The following is an 18,298-nucleotide window of genomic DNA, read 5'->3' as shown; positions in this document are numbered from 1 at the left end:
GCTTCAAGTTAGTTGAAAACAGCTTAGTAAGCAACTTAGTTCTTATTGTGGCTGAACGTGTTGTCTCCATCTAGTGGTTCGTCCCACTAAAACAAAACACCAGGGTTTCCTGACGTTCCTCTCACAAATATGGGTGTTCACAAAACTTATGTAGTAGTAACAGAATTACTTTTTGTAAGAGGAAGGGAAGGAGAAGCAAACTGGAGATTCAATAATAAAAGTGATGCAAAATTCAGGAAAAAAGCTCTGATCTTTTGAATCTACAGCGATCCTCACCTGAACAGTTGCTTCTGTTTCATATTACATATTTACTTTGTGAGTTATAGAACAGTTGACACCAAATTTAGACTACAAATTCATCATTTAAGGCCAGAAGAGGTCAACAGATGAACTAGGCTGACTTGCTATATACATAAAACTTTAAATTACACTTACTAATGAGTTCTTTGAATCCTTTTGCTTTCCTTTGCTGAAAGAGTTGAAGATACTTAGAGGAAAGCCTCTGATGTTTTTTCTTTGTGTCTCTCTTTGCAAATACCTCTTACAGCCAGAGCACTTGTTAAATACAAGTGACAATGTCACGGTGCAGTGTCACACACCAAGTGTCATAATCCGCACCGTTGCTGCTGAAGACATCTCCTCCTCCGTCGCTCAGGCAGAACTCGATTCAGACATTCAGTCGGCTGACCTGACAGATCCTCACGATACCCTAGAAACAAACACTTTCCCAGGTGATATCCATCCACCCAAGCTGAGTGATGAAGAGCAGTCAGCCTACAATGAAGATGATGCCTCCAAATTCAGTGGCAGGAATAGAAGTGAACTGATGGATGGAGTTACGGTAAGAACTGAGATTACAGACACCGACCTGAAACAGGAAGAGGATTCTCACTCGGATTTACCTAGCACTTATGTTACTGAGGTAAGGGAGTCTGTGATACTTGATATTTTCCCCATTGCTGCAACGAGAATGATTTAATTGCATCTTGGACCTTTATGTTAAACTATTTGTATGAGTATGTCAGTGATTTTGTGTATATCATAGTTCTAAGCATTTTGTTCAGATCTTCTACCCTTGAGCTTTGTTAATATGGCTGTGAAAGTGCTAGGATTTAATATGGAACTCTAAGGCATATATTTGACTTCGTCTGGAGTATTGAGTACCTCGCTGGCTGTGGAGTTGCTTCATTACTCAGGGTACATCTGCTTGATGACTTTGTCAGGCAGGAATGTTGGTGGCACCAGACAGTTGCCTTCACCTAATTCCTATTTGATGTTGTTGCTTTAAACTGGGCTGTTAATTGCCCAACACATATACTTTACAGGTAGATAGAGTGCTGAGCAACGGAGGTGAGGTACAGTGTTTAGCTTTTGCTCTATGAATCTAATAACATATTTCTAAGTGCGCCACAATTTCCATTCTTTGAGGACTTCTATTACACATAGTACTCCAGTTAACTATCTGTTAAATTGGAATTTAGCCATTTTAGCATTTTAGTCATCTCTCTGGGCTCGGTTTTATTCAGCTCCAACACGTGAGATGCAGAAATGCGTTTATCCGAATTATTTCGGGCATTTGGATTGTTTATACTAAATTCCTCCATCTTTCAGTTGCTGGAAGTATCATAATGAGTAAGTCAAAGAAAAGAGAGATGTTAAAAAGAAGATAATTCTCTTCAGTGGGTAGAAAATCCCTCTTCCCTTAGAAGCTTGACTAAGTTATACTGTGGAAAGATATGAGTTAGATTCAAATACCTCATCCTGTCCTCTAAAACACTGTGCTCTACAATTGCTGTAATTCTGCTTTATCAGTCTTGAAAATCCATGGTTGATATGCTGAGACTTTGTTAGGCATTGTCTTTGAAAAACAGACACTTCATATCCATTATGCTTTTACAAAGAGGAGGATCTTTCAACGTCTCCACACTCTGCTGCTCCAGAAGTATTTGGATCCTGAACACATCTGAGGCCAGGCATTATTCTTCCATTTTTTTCTTCTCTGTCTCACGGTTGACATAGTTGTGATAAGATTCTCAAAGGCTAAGGCAGCCCATCAGCTTTCTACTCCTGGCTTAAAATTTCAGCTTCTCAAGGTAGAACTAGTAAACCTTTGCTACAAACCTAGTTCCTAATTAAACTTTGTAGAAATTGCTTATGGCAGCAGGATATAAAGACATAGTAACTTTTTTCTGTACAGAAAAACAGAGTTTGTAATTCTACTTTGCCTTACACATATCAAACTTCAATCTGACTAGAAGTGTATTTAAATTCTAGGAAATACTGAACTGTCTGTGAGTGATTCTAAGTGAAAAGTTACTCTAGAAAGACATGCCTAAATTTTGCTTTCTTTAAGTCAGTGTTATTTTTATGCGTTAGCCAGTGTTGCATTGTCGCTGTGCGTGTGGGCAGTGGGAAGCAGGCAGTCGTGCTGCAGGGTGTTATTATTCCTGGCTGGGAAAGGTGCCCATTTGCCACAATGGCTTCTTTAGTTTTTCACGCCTCCTTTGCCCAGTTTCACGCTGCTTATCATGGGCCGGTTCAGCTGTGGTCTCTGCAGAAAGCTGCTTTTGCAGGTCAGGCACGGTGTGCCTTGCATGAATGGGTACAGTTTGGAGCAGGTCTGATTCACTGAGCTGTAGCTCTCCAGCAGCACCAGGGAAGGGGTTTTCAGGCAGTTGCCTTTACAAAAATATTGGGAAACTATGTAGGAAAATGAGTTTTCCTAAAAAACTAGGTGGAGGAACTTCAGTATTTTCTTTAACCTCTCCCAGATATTTCCCACTCCCTCCAAAAACAGGGATAAATCCAGGTACCTCCCATTCTGCCAGCAACATTTACTAGTGTTCCGCACAGTGATTCCTGAAGCTCGAACAAACCTTACACTTGTTATGCACAAAAACTGGGACCCAAATATCCCTGCTTACTGTGGCAGCACTATCTAGGAAGTATTTTCACTGCGTTTGCAGAATCAGGAGCCTGCCGGAGTGTGCTGGGACACAAAGTGAGCCAGACGTGTTACTGCCATTTCAGTGCTAGCGCTGCCGGAGCCAGCGAAGAGGCAGCAGCTCTTACGGAACCAAAAGAGGGTTGGGGGTATTGACTGTTTGTACCTGGAAGGAATAGCTGTGTTGCTTATTTTTTTGTATAATGAGGCTCAGCTCAAAATGTTTGGAGCTGCCCTACAGTCAGCAAGTTACAGGGCAAGCAAGGCACAGCAATTAAAATGGGTCGTTTGAGCTCTGCGTCTGGTAGTTAAAACTTGACACGGAAGCGGGAATTGCAAAACTAAGTATTAAGTTCTGGGAAATTGATTGTGTTTGTGAAGCTGGTAAGTACTACAAAGGCAATGCTTCAGTATCTCAGAACATCTAGACAGCAACTAGTGCAAAAGCTTAATTATTCCTCCGTATAGACAAAATGTTTGATGTACAAGAGGATGTTCTATCACCACCTAGCAGGCTCTCCTCTCTCCTTGCCCTCATACTGCTCACAGGGTAGAATTCTTCTCATCTTGTTTTTAGATGCCTGCACTATGATGAAACGTGCCCTATAAATGCTGAAATAAACTAGCTCAGATGCTGACATTTCAATTTAATGAGATAAAATTCATCCAGGGAGTCTGTTCCTTATTATGGAGTATGGCTGACCACAGCAGGTTTTTTTGTTGAGGCTGCCAAGAATATACTGTCACGTCCTGTTGTTCTGTGTTGTGCAGGACCTGGGTTCTCCAACGATACAAGAACAAGTTGATCAGCCTACAATAGATGATGAGACTGTGCTTATTGTTCCTTCTCCTCATGGTTTTATCCAGACAACGGATGATATCGATGGCGAATCAGTCTTGCCCCTGACAACTCTAACAGGTACATCAGTCCCTTCATGTGGTTGGTGCTGCAGCTAGGATTCATTCAGGCAGTGTGGCACTTCGGGTTCCCATAAACAACAATTTATAGGTCCTTGCTTTCTCTTAAATAATCTTCCATGTCATTGCTATGAAACTTTAAGCAAGTTAGTTACCCCACTTACATCTGTAGAAGTGCAAGAAAGTCCCACTTAACCTTGTGGGAAAAGCATTAGAACAGCAGCTGCTTCATCATTCACTGTTTCCATCGCCCTTGAGCCTTGAATTAGTACACATAGGCTAATGAGTAACTCTTTCTTTAGCGTGTGTTTCCTTACACCTGGTGCTTGAATGAAATTTCTTATTTGAGCAAAGACCAGAGGCATCAGAAATGGCACTTGATGCCTCTCGTGGTGAGGGACTGGGCTGTTTGGGGTGTGTTTGCACAGCACTCAACTGGACGGGCTTGCATCGCGCTTCCCAGTGCCAGGAGTCATCTCAGACACATTCTCCCACTGCTGCACCTAACAAATATTCCTCCCCAGAGGAAGGGTTCTCCTTGCAGAGCCATCAGAGGGTCAGCACTAGGCCTGCCATAGTCATACCTGATGAATCCAAACGTGAGTCACACCAGTTACATCTACATTAGTCATAGCTTGCTTTGGAACTAGAAATTGAGGACTAGTTTGACCAACGTTGCTTAAAATCAGTTAAAATTCCAGAGTGCACTTCCTGTCTCCAAAGTGTGTATCTTATATCTTGTTATAATGGGACAGTAAATACTGGTTCTTATGTGCTGTGTCTCCTGACAGATCCTATCCTGCAGCATCACGGAGATGGGTCACACATTATCGGCTCATCGTTGGGCAGTCCCGACTCAGAAGATTCAAAGGACGTTGAAGATTTAGTGAGCTGTCACTGAAAAGCAGTCATCGTGTCCGTTTTCTATTGACCGTGTTCACATTGTGAAATTAGTGACAACCCTGTGCCACATTTCCAAAGAAAGTAGTCAGTCTGTGTCTTTAAACAGAACCTTCCAGTTTGAAATGACTACAGTGCACTTTCTCTGCTCAGGCTATTTACCTCATTTGTGAAGGGTTAGAGGGCAGCCAACCGAAGCCTGATGTCTCAGCCAGGGTGTTTCAGTGTTTTTAAAGAATCTCTTGCAGTGCTCACTGCTGGGATCCACGTGGTCAATTCTGATCTGACTCGTTCCTGGTGTGCTGAGCTGCACATCTGGAAAACTGGACAGAAGTCAAGGATTGTGGACCGTAGCCTCTCAGTGCCACAGCAAGAATTAGTTTGCACATGTTTCATGAAGAAGGCGTGAGGAATTCTGCACTTACTGACTCTTGTAATACATGGAGTAAGAGACTGTTACATTTCAGGAAAAAATGTATTCCACCGAGGACTTCAGGGAGCACAGGCAGCATCATGGAGAAATGGTCTGTATTCCCATCTCGTCTGGCTTGTTAGTACGTCTGCGGCATAGGAAAAAAACACAGATGCTTATGGGACTTGCCTGGTCCGCTTGTTCCTGAGGACTCCGTTGCTGGCAACGGACAGAGCTCAGAAAGATCACTTGTGGAGTTTTTTTTTAATTTTTTAAATTTTCTTTCATCACTACAGCAAGCTGAATAAAAAGGGAAGGGCTATGAGAAAGGGAAGCTACTGGGACTCACCAGCCTCCCCCCACAAGCTTGTAACTTCTTCGAAGATTGTTGTGAGTAGGCTGGAATACTTGTTTCTCTCGCTGTTTACATGACACTATCAGCCACCTCTCCAGGGGTGATTTATGCAGCATGTTAGTGGATTGGGGGTGGTGTGGAGGTGGCAAAGTCTTGGAGAAAGAGCTCTGTGAGAATTCGGGCATAGGGCCCTGAGGCAAAGGGAGCCAGTTAATTCCTACACTCAAGGGTTGAAACAGACACTAGGCTGAGCAGCAGCCTGTTAGCTAGGGATTGAGAGAAAAAGCTATAGAAACTAAAGACTCATGTATAAATTATTTTATTTATTTCTGTAATTAGCTCTTCATAATCAAGAGTTGGTCTTTTTCAGTCTGTGGTTTTGTTAATGTGAAAAACAAGTTGTAGTTTCAAATGGTTGCCTAGGGAACAGAAATAATTGTATATTCAGTTTAAACGAAATAAAGAGTATTTGTCTTACGTAACTGTAAGATGCCATTTATTCATACTGCTACAGATCCTTGCAATGCTGCAGTTTATTTGTACAATAATAAAAAATGCAGTTTTTTCCAAAATGAAAAAGCTTGTGCCATTCTGAAACATCAGTACAACTGGAATGTTCATTAAGTGCAACAGTAGCTCTTCAAAAAAAAACAGAATGTCACGTCTTATGGCAATAATTCTCCCCAACAAGAGGGACATTACATATACATTTACATGAAAATCATGTACTGGTTTATCCTTGCACAACCCACTTCTTTCCTCTCAGGCTGATTGTCCTCACTGAAATGTCTCGAGCTGAGAGCTGAGCTGGAGGCAGTCTGACCCAGGAGCATCATCGCTGGGATCCCCAATGTCCGTCATTTACCCACTTCATGGAAGTACAGGTTGGCACATATACATAACATGACAATAGAAAATAATATATAGTAAATCAGGTTCCTAAATTTAGGTTCCAGGTCTCCTTGTCGATACCAGTAGATCTAGAAGAGAGAAGGAGTTTGTATTAAAAGGCCGGGTACTTCTTCTGAGGAAGCTTTTATAGTAACTGAACTGGCAACTTCTAGAAGTTGGTTCGAGTGGTTGTGGGGTTTGGTTTTGTTTTTTCTGTAAAACAACCCCGCTTCATCTAAGTAGAGAAGACTAGGTGTGGAATCCAGCTTATCTTCTTAACAAGAAATACCACCTATGTTTTCTTAACATGTTTGTGGAATACACAAAGAAGAGTTTGGCAGGGTGTTTCTTCCCAAAACAAGGCTGTTTGTGAAACAAGGGTGCTGGGTTAGCTATGAAGACATGGGTTATCTTGTCAGCTTTGTTGAAGAGGATGGGTGGGTTGGTTAGTTTGTAAACATTCAAAACTGGCTACACACTGGTTGATGGCAGGTTTTGCACTACATGATAGATCTATCGTGGCTACCAGCTGTAGAACCAGAAACTGGTCCTGACCAGGGAACGCGGAGCAACTTCCCAGCAGTGAGGGGCAGGAGCTCAGGGCTGCCACTGTTCCAGGTCAGAGCTGGGGGAAGGAGAATGCTCCAAGTATGAAAAGCTACAGCAGAGGAAGGAGCCACTGATGTCCCTGCTCATTGCAGAAAGGTTGGAATAGAGATGATCTTTGAAGATCCCTTCCAACCCAAACCATGCTACAAACTCTGAGCTGCCAGTTCCTTTTGCCAATGCTTGGGACCAACTCTTGGGATGCCACAGCTGTTGAGTAGAGGAACCTCTGCTACTACCTGGACAAAGTGGCACCTGCTGTAGCTTCCTGCCCCTGTAACTCATCCCCTGAGCCTCCGAAAGGTCAGGGACTTCTCCAAGTGCCTGACTGGCCCCACCACCTCAAGTGCTTTGCTCCACCTTCTGCAGCACAATCCATCTCCGCATTCCCCTCTCCCTGCTCTGCTCCCCGGTCTCCTACTTTATGTCTCCACTGGCAGCTACAGTTGGCACCGTGACAGAGGTGACAAGTCTTGCATCACAGCTGGGCTGCAGAAGTTGGCTTAGTTCACACGTTTACTCTGCAGCAAACACGAAAATGCTTCCCACGCTTTCATGGTCAACTTGTTCTATGGAAGCAGGAAAGCTTTTCTGGGAGAGCGTAAAAAAGAAGGCGGCACCATGTAAAGCAGATTTTATTTGGATTTAATCCTCAGTCATACCCTCAAAAGCTCACACAGCAAACGTGGCGGTACTTACAAGTATGCCAGCAGAAATGCAACACAAGGAGATGCAGAAAGCAAAAAATATATTCACAGGTTTTGGAGGTAGTTGCGGGAAGACAAAAGCACTGATTAGAGTGACCTGTGTGGAGGAAAACAAAGATGAAGACTTTGCTCTCCCCTGTCGTATCCAGCTCTGCACACCCCTCCCTACGCTTTAACTCCCACCGCGCGAAGAGCTGGAGGGAAACGTAGAATTCTGGAGGAAAATTACTTGGACACAACTGCAGACTTAGGAAGTGGGGGGAAAAAAAAAAAGATTAAAACTTCGCTTGTGTCTGGAAACTGTCCTCCGAACAGCCGGAGAGCCAGCAGGCACGGGGGTGCTCGCCGCCCATGCAGGAGCATCGCTTCAGCCAAGCGCCCCAGCAGCTGGCACCGGGGCTCTCCCAACACCTCCCTGCACCCCAGCTCGCACACGATGCTGCCGCCATGGACCGCAGAACTGATGCTCTCCAGTCACGATGGCGTCGGGTTTGTCTTTAAAGCTTGGGGAAAGCATAGCTCGAGACAAAGTGACAAACCAGGGAAAATCTCCTATAATCCATAAACAGAGGGAAATAAGTCATAAATAGAAGGAAATCAAGAGAAGCAAACCAGTTCTCCATCATAGCACTTTGTCATCTCACCCAGCCTCAAATTTGGCTGGGATGGACAACCTGCCCACACACTTGGGGCTTTTTATTGCACAGGCAGATCTTAAAACATGGCTTGAAGAAAGGCTGCCCAGAGAGGTGGTGGAGTCTCCTTCTCTGCAGACATTCAAACCCACCTGGACACATTCCTGTGTGATCTGCTCTGGTGAACCTGGTGTAGTAGGTGGGTTGGACTGGATGATCTCCAGAGGTCCCTTCTAACCCCAACCATTCTGTGATTCTATGAAAAGTATTCTCCTTCTTCCCCTGTTGTCAAAGAGTTTCACAAGACTGATGTGCTCCAAAGTGACTACCAGGCCCCCAAACTACAGCCTATTTGGTCAGTGAAGTTTGCCCCCTGTTTTGGGGAGGAACTCTAGTTTTCACCACATCAGGTAAGGGAGAAACGAAACGCAGGACAGAGGATACTTACTACAAGCAGCAAGGACGTTAAGCCGCCAACAACTAGATTGATGACTCTGTCCTGAAGAAGAGAGAGGACAGTTACATGCACGCCTTATTAAAAAAAGAAAAAGAAACCACACAGAACAGTAATGGACAATTCTGAAAGCACCATATCAGCCAGGACCCACGTTATCACCAGCACACCCAGCAGCACCACTGAGGCTCCCTGGTCAGCTCTGAAGTTTTCCATTGACTCCATGGACCTCAGGGAGGTTGTACTGGCCAAGTCCTTGTGCAGCAGGTTTGCTCATTTGGAACTGGCTTCTTCACCATGTCCAAATCAATCACAGTTGTGCAAATCCTTTTTGAATTTCTTTTAAAAGTGGGAGAGCACAGACGGAGATAAAAGGAAAAAGCTTATTTTAGGCACAGAGCCTGAGAATGAATAGCTTGATAGTGTCTCAGGTGGGAATTTGTGGGCTGCTGGCAGGGAGGTGAATGTTCCCTGCATCCCAAACGTTCCCACAGCACCAGCAGACGCAAAGAAACCTCAGGGTAGCCCTGCTTGGACAGACAGACATCCCCCCAGACACTTCTTTCTGCTGCTCCCCATCAGTATAAAACACAGGGCTGGGAGAAGAAAATTTTTGCACGTGGGAAGAGCATCCCTGGGTGTCAGCATCACAGTCCCACCCCAGACGGCATCAGGGCAGGGACCGACAGTGACACCAGGCTGTGTCACCATGGGATCAGAGAAGACCCCAGGGCAGGACCTTGGTGTTGACACACTCGCTGGAGCAATAAACAATTTGATGCAAAAGGAGAGCGCTCCCATCTCTGCCAAGACACCTGCCTCCCCCTTCGCTTCTCAGTGCCGCTCTGAGAACAAACAGCTATTGCCAAAGTTGGACTGGGCTGCACGCAGCCAGGTGTAACACCCCAATGACTGGCTCCCCAAATAAAATACTAGAACAGCTACAATAGAAAAGATGTGCAGAGAGAAAAAAAACCCCAGAACTTCAATTAATTATAATGGGAGTTGTTAAAATGTAGGCTTAAAAGACAGTGAGAAAAGGAGAGTCATTTGTGAGAGCTGTGGCAGAGAAAGCATCTTGTCCAAAGACATCCCAGCCAGCGGGCAGGACAACCCAGGCTTTTCTCCTGGTCACACACCCGTCTTCTCCTCTGGCGTTACAGTTTGGAAGCTGATTTATAGAGGGGAAAGCCCCGGGTTGTGAAGAAGTTTAGCAGGGCAGCTGCGGGGCAGGAAGAGAAAGCAGAGAGGAGAAGGCAGAGAGCCAAGCGGGAGATCACCAGCCCTGACTTGGGGCTCAGCAGAATTCGGGTGTCTGAGCCTGCGGTTCAGTAATAGGCGGGTGCTGTGCCCTGCTCGGTGGCTGTTGGGTCCCTCCGAGCCCGAGGGTAAGGGCCACAGCCAGCAGAGTTTTAATAACATCTTTTGACAGTCCCAACTCCTCCATGTAAGCCAGACCATTTATGCTCCTACAGCTCAGAGGCCCCAAGTCACGGTGGTGGCTGCAGCAGAGGGAAGTGACCGATCTCCATGGGAAACTGTCACCAACACCCCCTGTGCAAGGTCCTTGCCAGCCAGGCACAAAACCCTTCTCCTCTCCAGCGTTTCTGCACACAGAGCATTCCCACAGCCCCTGGGAGCCATCTGTGAGGTACCTACCACCAACCCCAAAAAATGAGCTACGGGAAATAACGCCAGGCAAGTAACAGAAGCAACAAAATGCAAGCACGTCACCTCCACGAGAAATTATCACAACAGCTCAGCTGGGTTCCTCCACCTAAGCTAAAATAAATTAATCAAAGAACTCAAAGCTAACTTTACTCTAGACAGTATGCGGTGGGGTCACTACTCCCAAAAGCAACTCCTGTATCAGGAGAGGACGGCGGTTTTGCTCTGCCCTTGCCCTGCAGACCCGGCTGAGCACACCGAGGCGGTTCTGCAGAGGGGATCAGAGTTTGCATTTGTGCTCAGCTCCTCAGGGATGAAAGGGCTGCTCTCCAGACAGCCCGGTAGGGATGGACACACGGTCACATACCTGTGGACAGGACCCCCCATCCAGAAACTCAGCCACGATTAGGTTTTTCCTAATTAATTACAGACTTGGGGAGTGGCAATTTTAAGATAGGCAGAACTGACCTGTTTTGCCAGAACAGATACTGATGTGCCAAGAGAAAACAAAGGGGTCAGACTCAGCAGTGACTGTGGAGCATTTCTCTCTCCCTCTTTTATGGCATACAGGAGAAGAGTATCCCCGCAGCACAGGGACCTCTCATCTCATGCCACCAAGTGATGGACATGGCGGCAGCAGCCAGACTGGGTCGGGATGCCAGCACGGAGCGGCTCGGCTGCGTGGCAGCCAGTCCCCGCGGGTCAGGGCATCCCCTTCCCCGTGCTTAAAACCGCGGTTGCTAAAGTTTTCCAAATGCGCCACGGGCAGAAGAAGGTATTTCAGGATCCAGGGATTAGAGCCACTGATCCTGAAATCCCAGGCTTGGCAAAGCAGCGAGAGGCTGGATTCCCTGGTGCCCGCTGACACTTCAGCCCCAGGCAGCTTAGCATAGCAAAAAGGTTAAAAATACACAAGCAGAGGCTGAGACAGCTAAAGGGATTGGGGATGACAAGAGCCTTTCACCTCTGTGCTGTGTCCGAGCAGACACTTGTAGATATCGGGCATGGGGAAGCGGGCTGGGATGAGCCATGTGTCCTACAAGCCACGTCACCTGGCTGGCACAGCCAGGTCTTGCAACCAGCACAGCTGATTCTTCTCCAGCATGACTGTGTATTATGACAGCTGCTAGAGTAAAAAGATTAAAAAAAAAAAAGGCATCGTGCACATCAAAACAGTGAGCACGCAGGCTGCTGGACGTCACCTGCATCGGTGCAGGGCGCTCTCACACGGACACCAACTTCTGGGTTTCAGTGTTGCACAACCTGCATTTCGAAACAGGAGGGTTTGTGCCCTCTCTTCCTGCTCCACAGAGGGTGTTGCAGGGGCTGGAGGCAAAGGGCAGACCCCAGGGAGCTGCTGTGGTGCAGAGATCTCCCTCCAGCTGCCTCTGGGCAAGGGAGACGAGGTCAGGAGGCATCAAGCCCTCGCAAAGCAGGAGGACACAATCCAGAATCCTTTGAGCAACAGGGAAACCGAGCCAAGACTGACAGCGTATCCACACCACCGCGCCTGCAGCGTGGGCTTTGACAGAGCAACAGCTTTGCTCTTTGCCCTATTCCAGCTTGGCACGTTGCATCCACCAAGTCAGCAGCTTGTGAACAAGCTCCCAGCAGAGGCTTGGCCAGGACAGGGGAACGTGCTGGTCCCCTGGAGGGTGGGTACCTGGTGGCATCTCTGCAGGCATGATGGAAAAGCCATTTTTATGCCTTACATCAGCAAGTCCAGATAGTCAGCAGCAATGGCAGCGAGACGCCAGCCCACTGCAGCCATAGGGGACACCTTAACCTACTGCCAGATTGAACTACATGGAATAGCAGACAGTAGATGCTGTACATGAGCAGAGCTGTGCCCAGGGCCACCCTGGCCACCCTGGTGCTGCAATACACAGGGAAACGCTGTTGAGCCCTTGATGGCTCCTCATGCCCAGCTTGAGCTGCTCAGTCTATTGCCTTCTGCTTCCAACCCACAGCAATGAACATCAGTACTCAAAAAGTGACTGGACAACACCCTCAGACACATGGTGTGAACCGTGGGGTTGTCCTGGGCAGGAACAGGAGATGGACTTGGTGATGCTGGTGGGTCCCTTCCAACTCAGAATAAATTAAGTACATTAAGTAAATTCATTCAAAAGGCTGGAGAGAGGTGTCTGAGCACTGAGTGCGGTAGGAGTAAGGCTGCCAGAGAGTCGCAGAATAGTTTGGGTTGGAAGGGACCTTCAAAGCTCACCCAGTCCAACCCCTGCCATGAGCAGGGACATCTTCACCCAGCTCAGGTTGCTCAGAGCCCCGTCCAGCCTGGCCTGGGATGTCTCCAGGGATGGGGCATCCACCACCTCTCTGGGCAACCTGGGACAGGGTTTCACCACCCTCATTGTAAAAAATTTCTTCCTCATGTCTAACCTGAACAACCAGCTGCTTATATTTAATGTTCCCATCACAGGGGAACCCAAACAGCTTCTACTTTCAACAAGAAGTCCTGCATCTGTGACACTCACTCTCCTCTTTGCCACCTTACCGCTCGTGCCTTTGCTTTGCATCGTCTCATACCCGCTCGCTGCCAGTGCTGCATCCCTGGTAACCACAGCTGAATCCACAGCGCTTGGCATTCATCAGCATCGGCTTCCTACGCACCCCTCTTCCCACCAGAGCCCTCTTTGGTCCCAGCTTGCCCACAACCTCTGCTTGCCAGCCAGCACAGGAGGGTGAGCTTGGCAGGAGCAGCCACAGCAGGGGAAGGAGATCAGTGCTGCTGTTCAGCTCTCTCATCCCCATAGGGTGGCTTTAGCTCTAAAGACACCAACTTGGAGACCGGGAGAGCCTAAGACGACAACGAGAAGGCATCTCCATCTCTACATCCATCTCCAACCGTCGGCAAGGGTGCCAGACCCTGGTTTGGGTGCAGGGCTCCCTGGTGCACGAGCACTGCCCCTGTCCCTCCCCGTGGCCCTGTGCCCAGCCCAAGCTGACGGTCTCCGTTTGCCGGCACCGGCCGTCGCTTGCAGACACCCAAAACTGGAGCCACGGCACGGGGAGATGCGCTTCTCCTGGCAGACCTGCTCCCATTTTAAGGTGAAGTTCAGCTTCGCCATTTCCGAGATGGACCATTTCCAGCTCTGGACCTCACCAGTGTCTGTCTCTAAGCAACCCCAGTGAATCACGGAGGAAACCACCCCAAGCCAGCACAGAGATCCCTTGTCCGTCAGACACGGGTACGGCACGGAGAGGCCACCGGTCCCACGTGGAGATCGGCAGGGGTGATGAGCAGGACACCGCATCCCCGCTCGACCCCAGGAACTGGAATCAGCATCATGCGTTTATTATTTACAGCTCTCGTTTGCAAGCAGAGCTGTAGCCAGAAAGAGATGGGGGGTCAGGGATGGAGGGCTTGACCTGGGCTGGGAATTCGGGGGTTCGCCTGCTGGGATAGCTGTCTAGCTCCAACAGCACGTCCCGGTCCCCAGCCGTCCCCATCCCTGGAGGCTTCCCAAAATCCCCGGTCAAGAACTGGCCAACACAACTCCAGCAAAGGTCCCCTCGCCTCCAGCGCTCCCCATCAGGGCTGGCACCCACTGTCACGGGAGAACCGTTCCCCCTCAGTTCATCCTCTCGGAGGTCCCACCTGTCCTCCTCCTATCCCCCATCATTCTTTTTCTCCCCCCTAATTTGGCTGGTATCACTTCATTTACATTTTTATTAAATGTTATAATTTTAGCAGCATTTCCAACTATTGCGTTTGGGGGGAGGACGATGTATTTTATACGCTTTTGTGAATAACTCAGCACAATTTCAGCCTGCAGCCCTGCAAACCCACGCGCTGATGGGTGACCTCTCCTAACGGGACAAGCCCCAAGCCGCTGGGAACGGGCGCTCACCGCCGGGCATCGCGACTCCCGAGGGGAATCGGGGAGCCCCCTCCCCAGCGCAGCCCCCCGAAAGCGACCCCGACCCGCAGCAGCGCCCGGGGCCGCCCGGCTGAGCGGCTTACGGGGGATTTGACACCTGAAGAGTCGGTGCCGCCGCACGTCAGCGCGGAAAAAAATAATTACCAAGAGAGCACCAAGGGCAGCCCCCAACCCCATCTCCAGCCAAGACCCCCCCCAAAATTAGGTGAGATGCAGCTCGGGGTGCTGGGCCCTGCGTTAGGGGGCTGCAGGGTGGCACACCCCAGGACAGGGCACCCTGGCTGGGGTGACCCCCCCGCTGTACCCCAGCCCCTTTAGGGGACACCCCGGGGCTCTCTACACCCCCAGCCCCTGCTGCCCCCCCGGGGGCCTTGGGGAAGGGGGGGTGGTTTGGGGGGATTATTTGGAAGTTTGTTTCTTTGGGGGTGGGGGCGATGTTTTGAGAGTTTGTTATTTGGGGAGGGGGTCTTGCTGTGGGGGATTGTTCCGGGGATGCGGGTGGGCTCTTGCAGTTGGGGTTTTTTGTTTGTTTGAGCTGGTTTTGATGGATTATTTTTGTTGCACCGATCAGAGCGAAGTTTGTTTTATTTTGATTTCGTTTGTTTTTATAATTCCGGCAATTTGAGGGGTTCCTTTTGGAATTAGGGGGGGGCTCCTTTTACACTTTTCCACCGGGGTTCAGTTCTGTTGTGACTTTACTGATTTTTGGTGCTATTGGGGGGGGGGTGGGTATAATTATTTTTTATTTCATAGGTGTGGTTTTTTTAAATGTTTGCCGGATTTGGGCAGGTTTCTCTCCATTTGGGGGGCTGCCTGCGGTGCTCTTTGCGTTTGCTGAGCCCGGGGTAGAACCACCGTTATTGCGGAGCGGGCGGAAACTGGGGGGCATTTACGCCGCGGGGCGGGGGGAGGGGGCGGGGGGGGCGCTTCTGCTGCGTTTTAATTGCTGGGGATTATTTTGTCGGGGAGGGAATTAGGGGTCCGGTCCCGGGGGGTGTTTTTCCCCTTCGCGCAGCCGCGCCCCGCCGCCCGCCGCAGCCCTTACCCTGGCCGAGGTCTCCCCGAAGAGCGGCCGGTTGTCCGGCCCGCCGGTGCCGTAGCTGCGGGCGGCGAATCCGTCCATGGCGGGGAGCGGGGGGCGCCGGCGGCCGCGCCCTCATGCTGCGCCCCCGCTCCGCGTCCCTCCGCGCCCCGCCGCGCGCAGCCACGCCCCCCGCGCCCGGCCCCGCCCCCGCGGAGGTTGGGGGGGGGGGGCTGCGACAGGGCCCGCCCGGGGCGTTACACCTGGGGGGGGGCGTATACGCGTGTCTATAGGCGTGTCTGTGGCGCACGTGTGGGGATTGTGACGGGCCTTAACGCGGGCGCGGAGCCGGAGCCGGAGCCGCGCGGCTGCGGTGTGGCCGGCTCCGCGGGGGGGAGCTGAGGGCACCGGTCCGTTATGCGGGGGGCTTGTTTCTTAGTCAGCGGAGCCGCGTTGTTAAAGCAAATCTCATTGTTGATGGTGGTGGTGTGATTTGGAGGAATTGTGCGGTTTATTTTATTTTGTTTACTTATTTTAGGGGGGGGGTTAATGAGGGTTTTTTCTGTTATTTTAAATTTTATGTTATTTTTTATGATATTTTATTTTTTATGATATTTTATTTTTTATGATATTTTATTTTTATGAGATATTTTATGGGGTTTATGTTATTTTATTATTTTTATTTTATTTTTTACGTTATTTTATTTGTATGTTATTTTTTCATTTTTTACGTTATTTTATTTGTATTTTATTTTTTTATTTTTTACGTTATTTTGTTTGGGTTTTTTTACGTTATTTTATTTGTATTTTATTATTTTTTTTACGTTATTTTATTTGTATTTTATTTTATTATTTTATTTTTAATGATAATTTTTGTTATTTATTTTTTATTATTTTTTAATTTTTATGTTATTTATTTTTTCCTTTATTTTTATGTTATTTTTAATATTTTATTTTTTATTTTATTGTTATGTTATTTTATGATTTTTTAATGTTATTTTTTTTTTAATTTTCTTTTTATTTTTATGTTAATTTATGTTACTTCTTTTTAGTATTTTATTTTTAAACAACTAACTTCAGCAGAACTGAATAAAATAAGCTCACACAGTCTTCCCAGTCACCTGCCTGTGTTACCCACATAAACTAGGTAGAAGGCAGTGATCATCCCCAGAGTTGGGATTGGTGGCAGTGAAATATTTCTGTCCTATACATTAGCCTATACATTCTGAGATTCACCAAGTGAAATTCGGTGCACCCCCTCTGCTTCGCCTAAAGCTTGCTGCTGCTCTTTCGGAGCCAAAGACAGGTTTGCATGCAAGAAAGCCTAGGGGAGGTAATTTTTTTTTCTTTATTTTATTTTTATTTATTGTTCTTAAATTTATTTGTATTAATTTTAAATCTTATTAATTTTATTTTTTTATTTATTTTTCTTGCATTTATTGGTATTCATTTTAAATCTTATTCGTTTTTTATTTATTTTATTTTTTCCAACTGTATCACTGGGCCTCACAAAACATCTTTCCTCTTGGACATCCCCAGACCATCCTGACTGCAGCATTTCTCCAAGTGCACTTTAGGATGAAAATGAACCAGTTAAGGTGCACTAAATGTCACATCTCCCAGAACAGACTTTACTTGTTGGTTCAAACTGTCTCTTGTTTCCTCCTGACCCTGTTCTCCCCCACCACGCACCTCTCCACGACTCCCCAGGAGGTTTCTTCATCCTGAAAGACAAATTCCACTAAATAGCAGTGAAATTTAGTAGAAATAACACGGGCATTTCCTTCTTGCTGGATAGGAAAGATTTAGAGGCCAGATCTGTAGGTAAAAAGACCAGAAAGAAGAAAACCAGCTGCAAATATTAAATGTTTGTGCAGTTGTTTGGTTGGGGATCAGTCCCTGGTCACCCCCCACCACCCAAGATCCCCCTTTAGGCCGCTGGTCGTGGTTCGTAGGAGCTCCCCAACCCCTGAACAAGAGCCTGGTGAAACCTGTCACTTTTCTTGCGAAACATTTCAGTCGGTTTAGGTGCAAAGCGACACGGGGGCTGCTTGACCTCGGGGCACGTGCTGTGTACACAGGGCTCCGGTTGCACTTGATCTCCACTCAGTCTCCTGTGGCCAACGCGCTTGAAGACCCAAGCACCGCAACTTCAAAGGTGAAAGGTATTAAATTCAAGCAAGGCCAGAAAATTACCAAGCTTTTGATGAGCTCGACTTCATCCTGAGCTTAAGTACTGGGTGGAAAGTCATAAAGACCTTGTGTAACCCTCCAGCACTTGCTCCCACACTCACCGTTTGGTGAAGAAGGGTCTCCATGGCTCAGTGGGAAGACTCTTCATGTCATCTTGAGCTACTCGGAAAGAAAAATCCCGTGTGGGGAAGGATGTGGCTTCCTGACACACAAGTGCTCTTGACCTACAGAAACCTTACGGGCGGTTTTACGCCCATTTTTCAGCACTTACGCATATTCCTGAGGGTTGTGTAGGGTCTGGCTGGGCCCCAGGAAGCACCATGTTGCTGGAGGGGAGCAAATGTGTGAGTCCCCTGCATTGCGTATTGTGTTTATGCTTGGAGTTACAGCTCAAAGGGCCAAATGGACACAACCTTCTTCAACACCTATTGACTAATTAGCAGTAATTAAGAACAAACGCAAAACACAGGCAAGACCAGATTAAAACCACAAACCATTACTTGAACCGAGATGGCACCAATAAATAGTTAATAGATGAGATGAAGATGCCAACCAATGGCACTCAGAAATACACTCTACAATAGCTGGGTTTCATAAGATAAATAAAACTGTTCATTTGTTGTTCCACCGGGTGTTTCGCTTGTGTAGCTCATTTCAGGTTTCTGGCCAAGGGGGATGGGTTGTGTTTGTCT

At 47.6% G+C, this 18,298-nt stretch overlaps 2 protein-coding genes across 4 annotated transcripts in view; one reads left to right on the top strand and one right to left on the bottom strand.

The window, feature by feature from the left end:
* The window catches only part of DMTF1 (cyclin D binding myb like transcription factor 1), a 29,954-nt gene extending 23,581 nt beyond the window's left edge, over positions 1-6,373 (top strand). For 2 of the 3 annotated variants that reach the window (XM_065656282.1, XM_065656273.1), the window contains 3 exons: positions 548-922; positions 3,716-3,863; positions 4,654-6,029. In XM_065656282.1, coding sequence (XP_065512354.1) covers positions 548-922; positions 3,716-3,863; positions 4,654-4,763 — 633 coding nt within the window. In that variant the 3' untranslated portion in view covers positions 4,764-6,029. Of the gene's footprint in view, positions 1-547; positions 923-3,715; positions 3,864-4,653; positions 6,030-6,295 lie in introns of those variants that run through there. The other variant, XR_010607831.1, reaches the window with a different exon arrangement.
* A 13-nt stretch (positions 6,374-6,386) lies between these two features.
* On the bottom strand, positions 6,387-15,515 carry TMEM243 (transmembrane protein 243). The gene is made up of 4 exons (XM_065656261.1): positions 15,438-15,515; positions 8,817-8,867; positions 7,726-7,830; positions 6,387-6,509 (listed from the first exon to the last, which is right to left on the bottom strand). The coding sequence occupies exons 1-4, from the start codon at positions 15,513-15,515 to the stop codon at positions 6,387-6,389; spliced, it is 357 nt and encodes a 118-aa protein (XP_065512333.1).
* Positions 15,516-18,298: the final 2,783 nt, after the last annotated feature.

Source organism: Caloenas nicobarica, chromosome 1, assembly GCF_036013445.1.
Source record: "Caloenas nicobarica isolate bCalNic1 chromosome 1, bCalNic1.hap1, whole genome shotgun sequence".
Classification (NCBI taxonomy): domain Eukaryota; kingdom Metazoa; phylum Chordata; class Aves; order Columbiformes; family Columbidae; genus Caloenas; species Caloenas nicobarica.
The sequence above is the reverse complement of the archived record's forward strand: the minus strand, read 5'-3'. Positions and strand labels throughout refer to the sequence as shown.

Coding starts and splice junctions, on each gene's coding strand:
- TMEM243 (XM_065656261.1), bottom strand. CDS start 15,515: ATGGACGGATTCGCCGCCCGCAGCTACGGCACCGGCGGGCCGGACAAC. Junction 7,831..8,816: donor TAACGTCCTTGCTGCTTGTA/GTAAGTATCCTC, acceptor TCCTCCACACAG/GTCACTCTAATCAGTGCTTT. Junction 6,510..7,725: donor GCATTTCTGCTGGCATACTT/GTAAGTACCGCC, acceptor TCTCTCTTCTAG/ATCTACTGGTATCGACAAGG.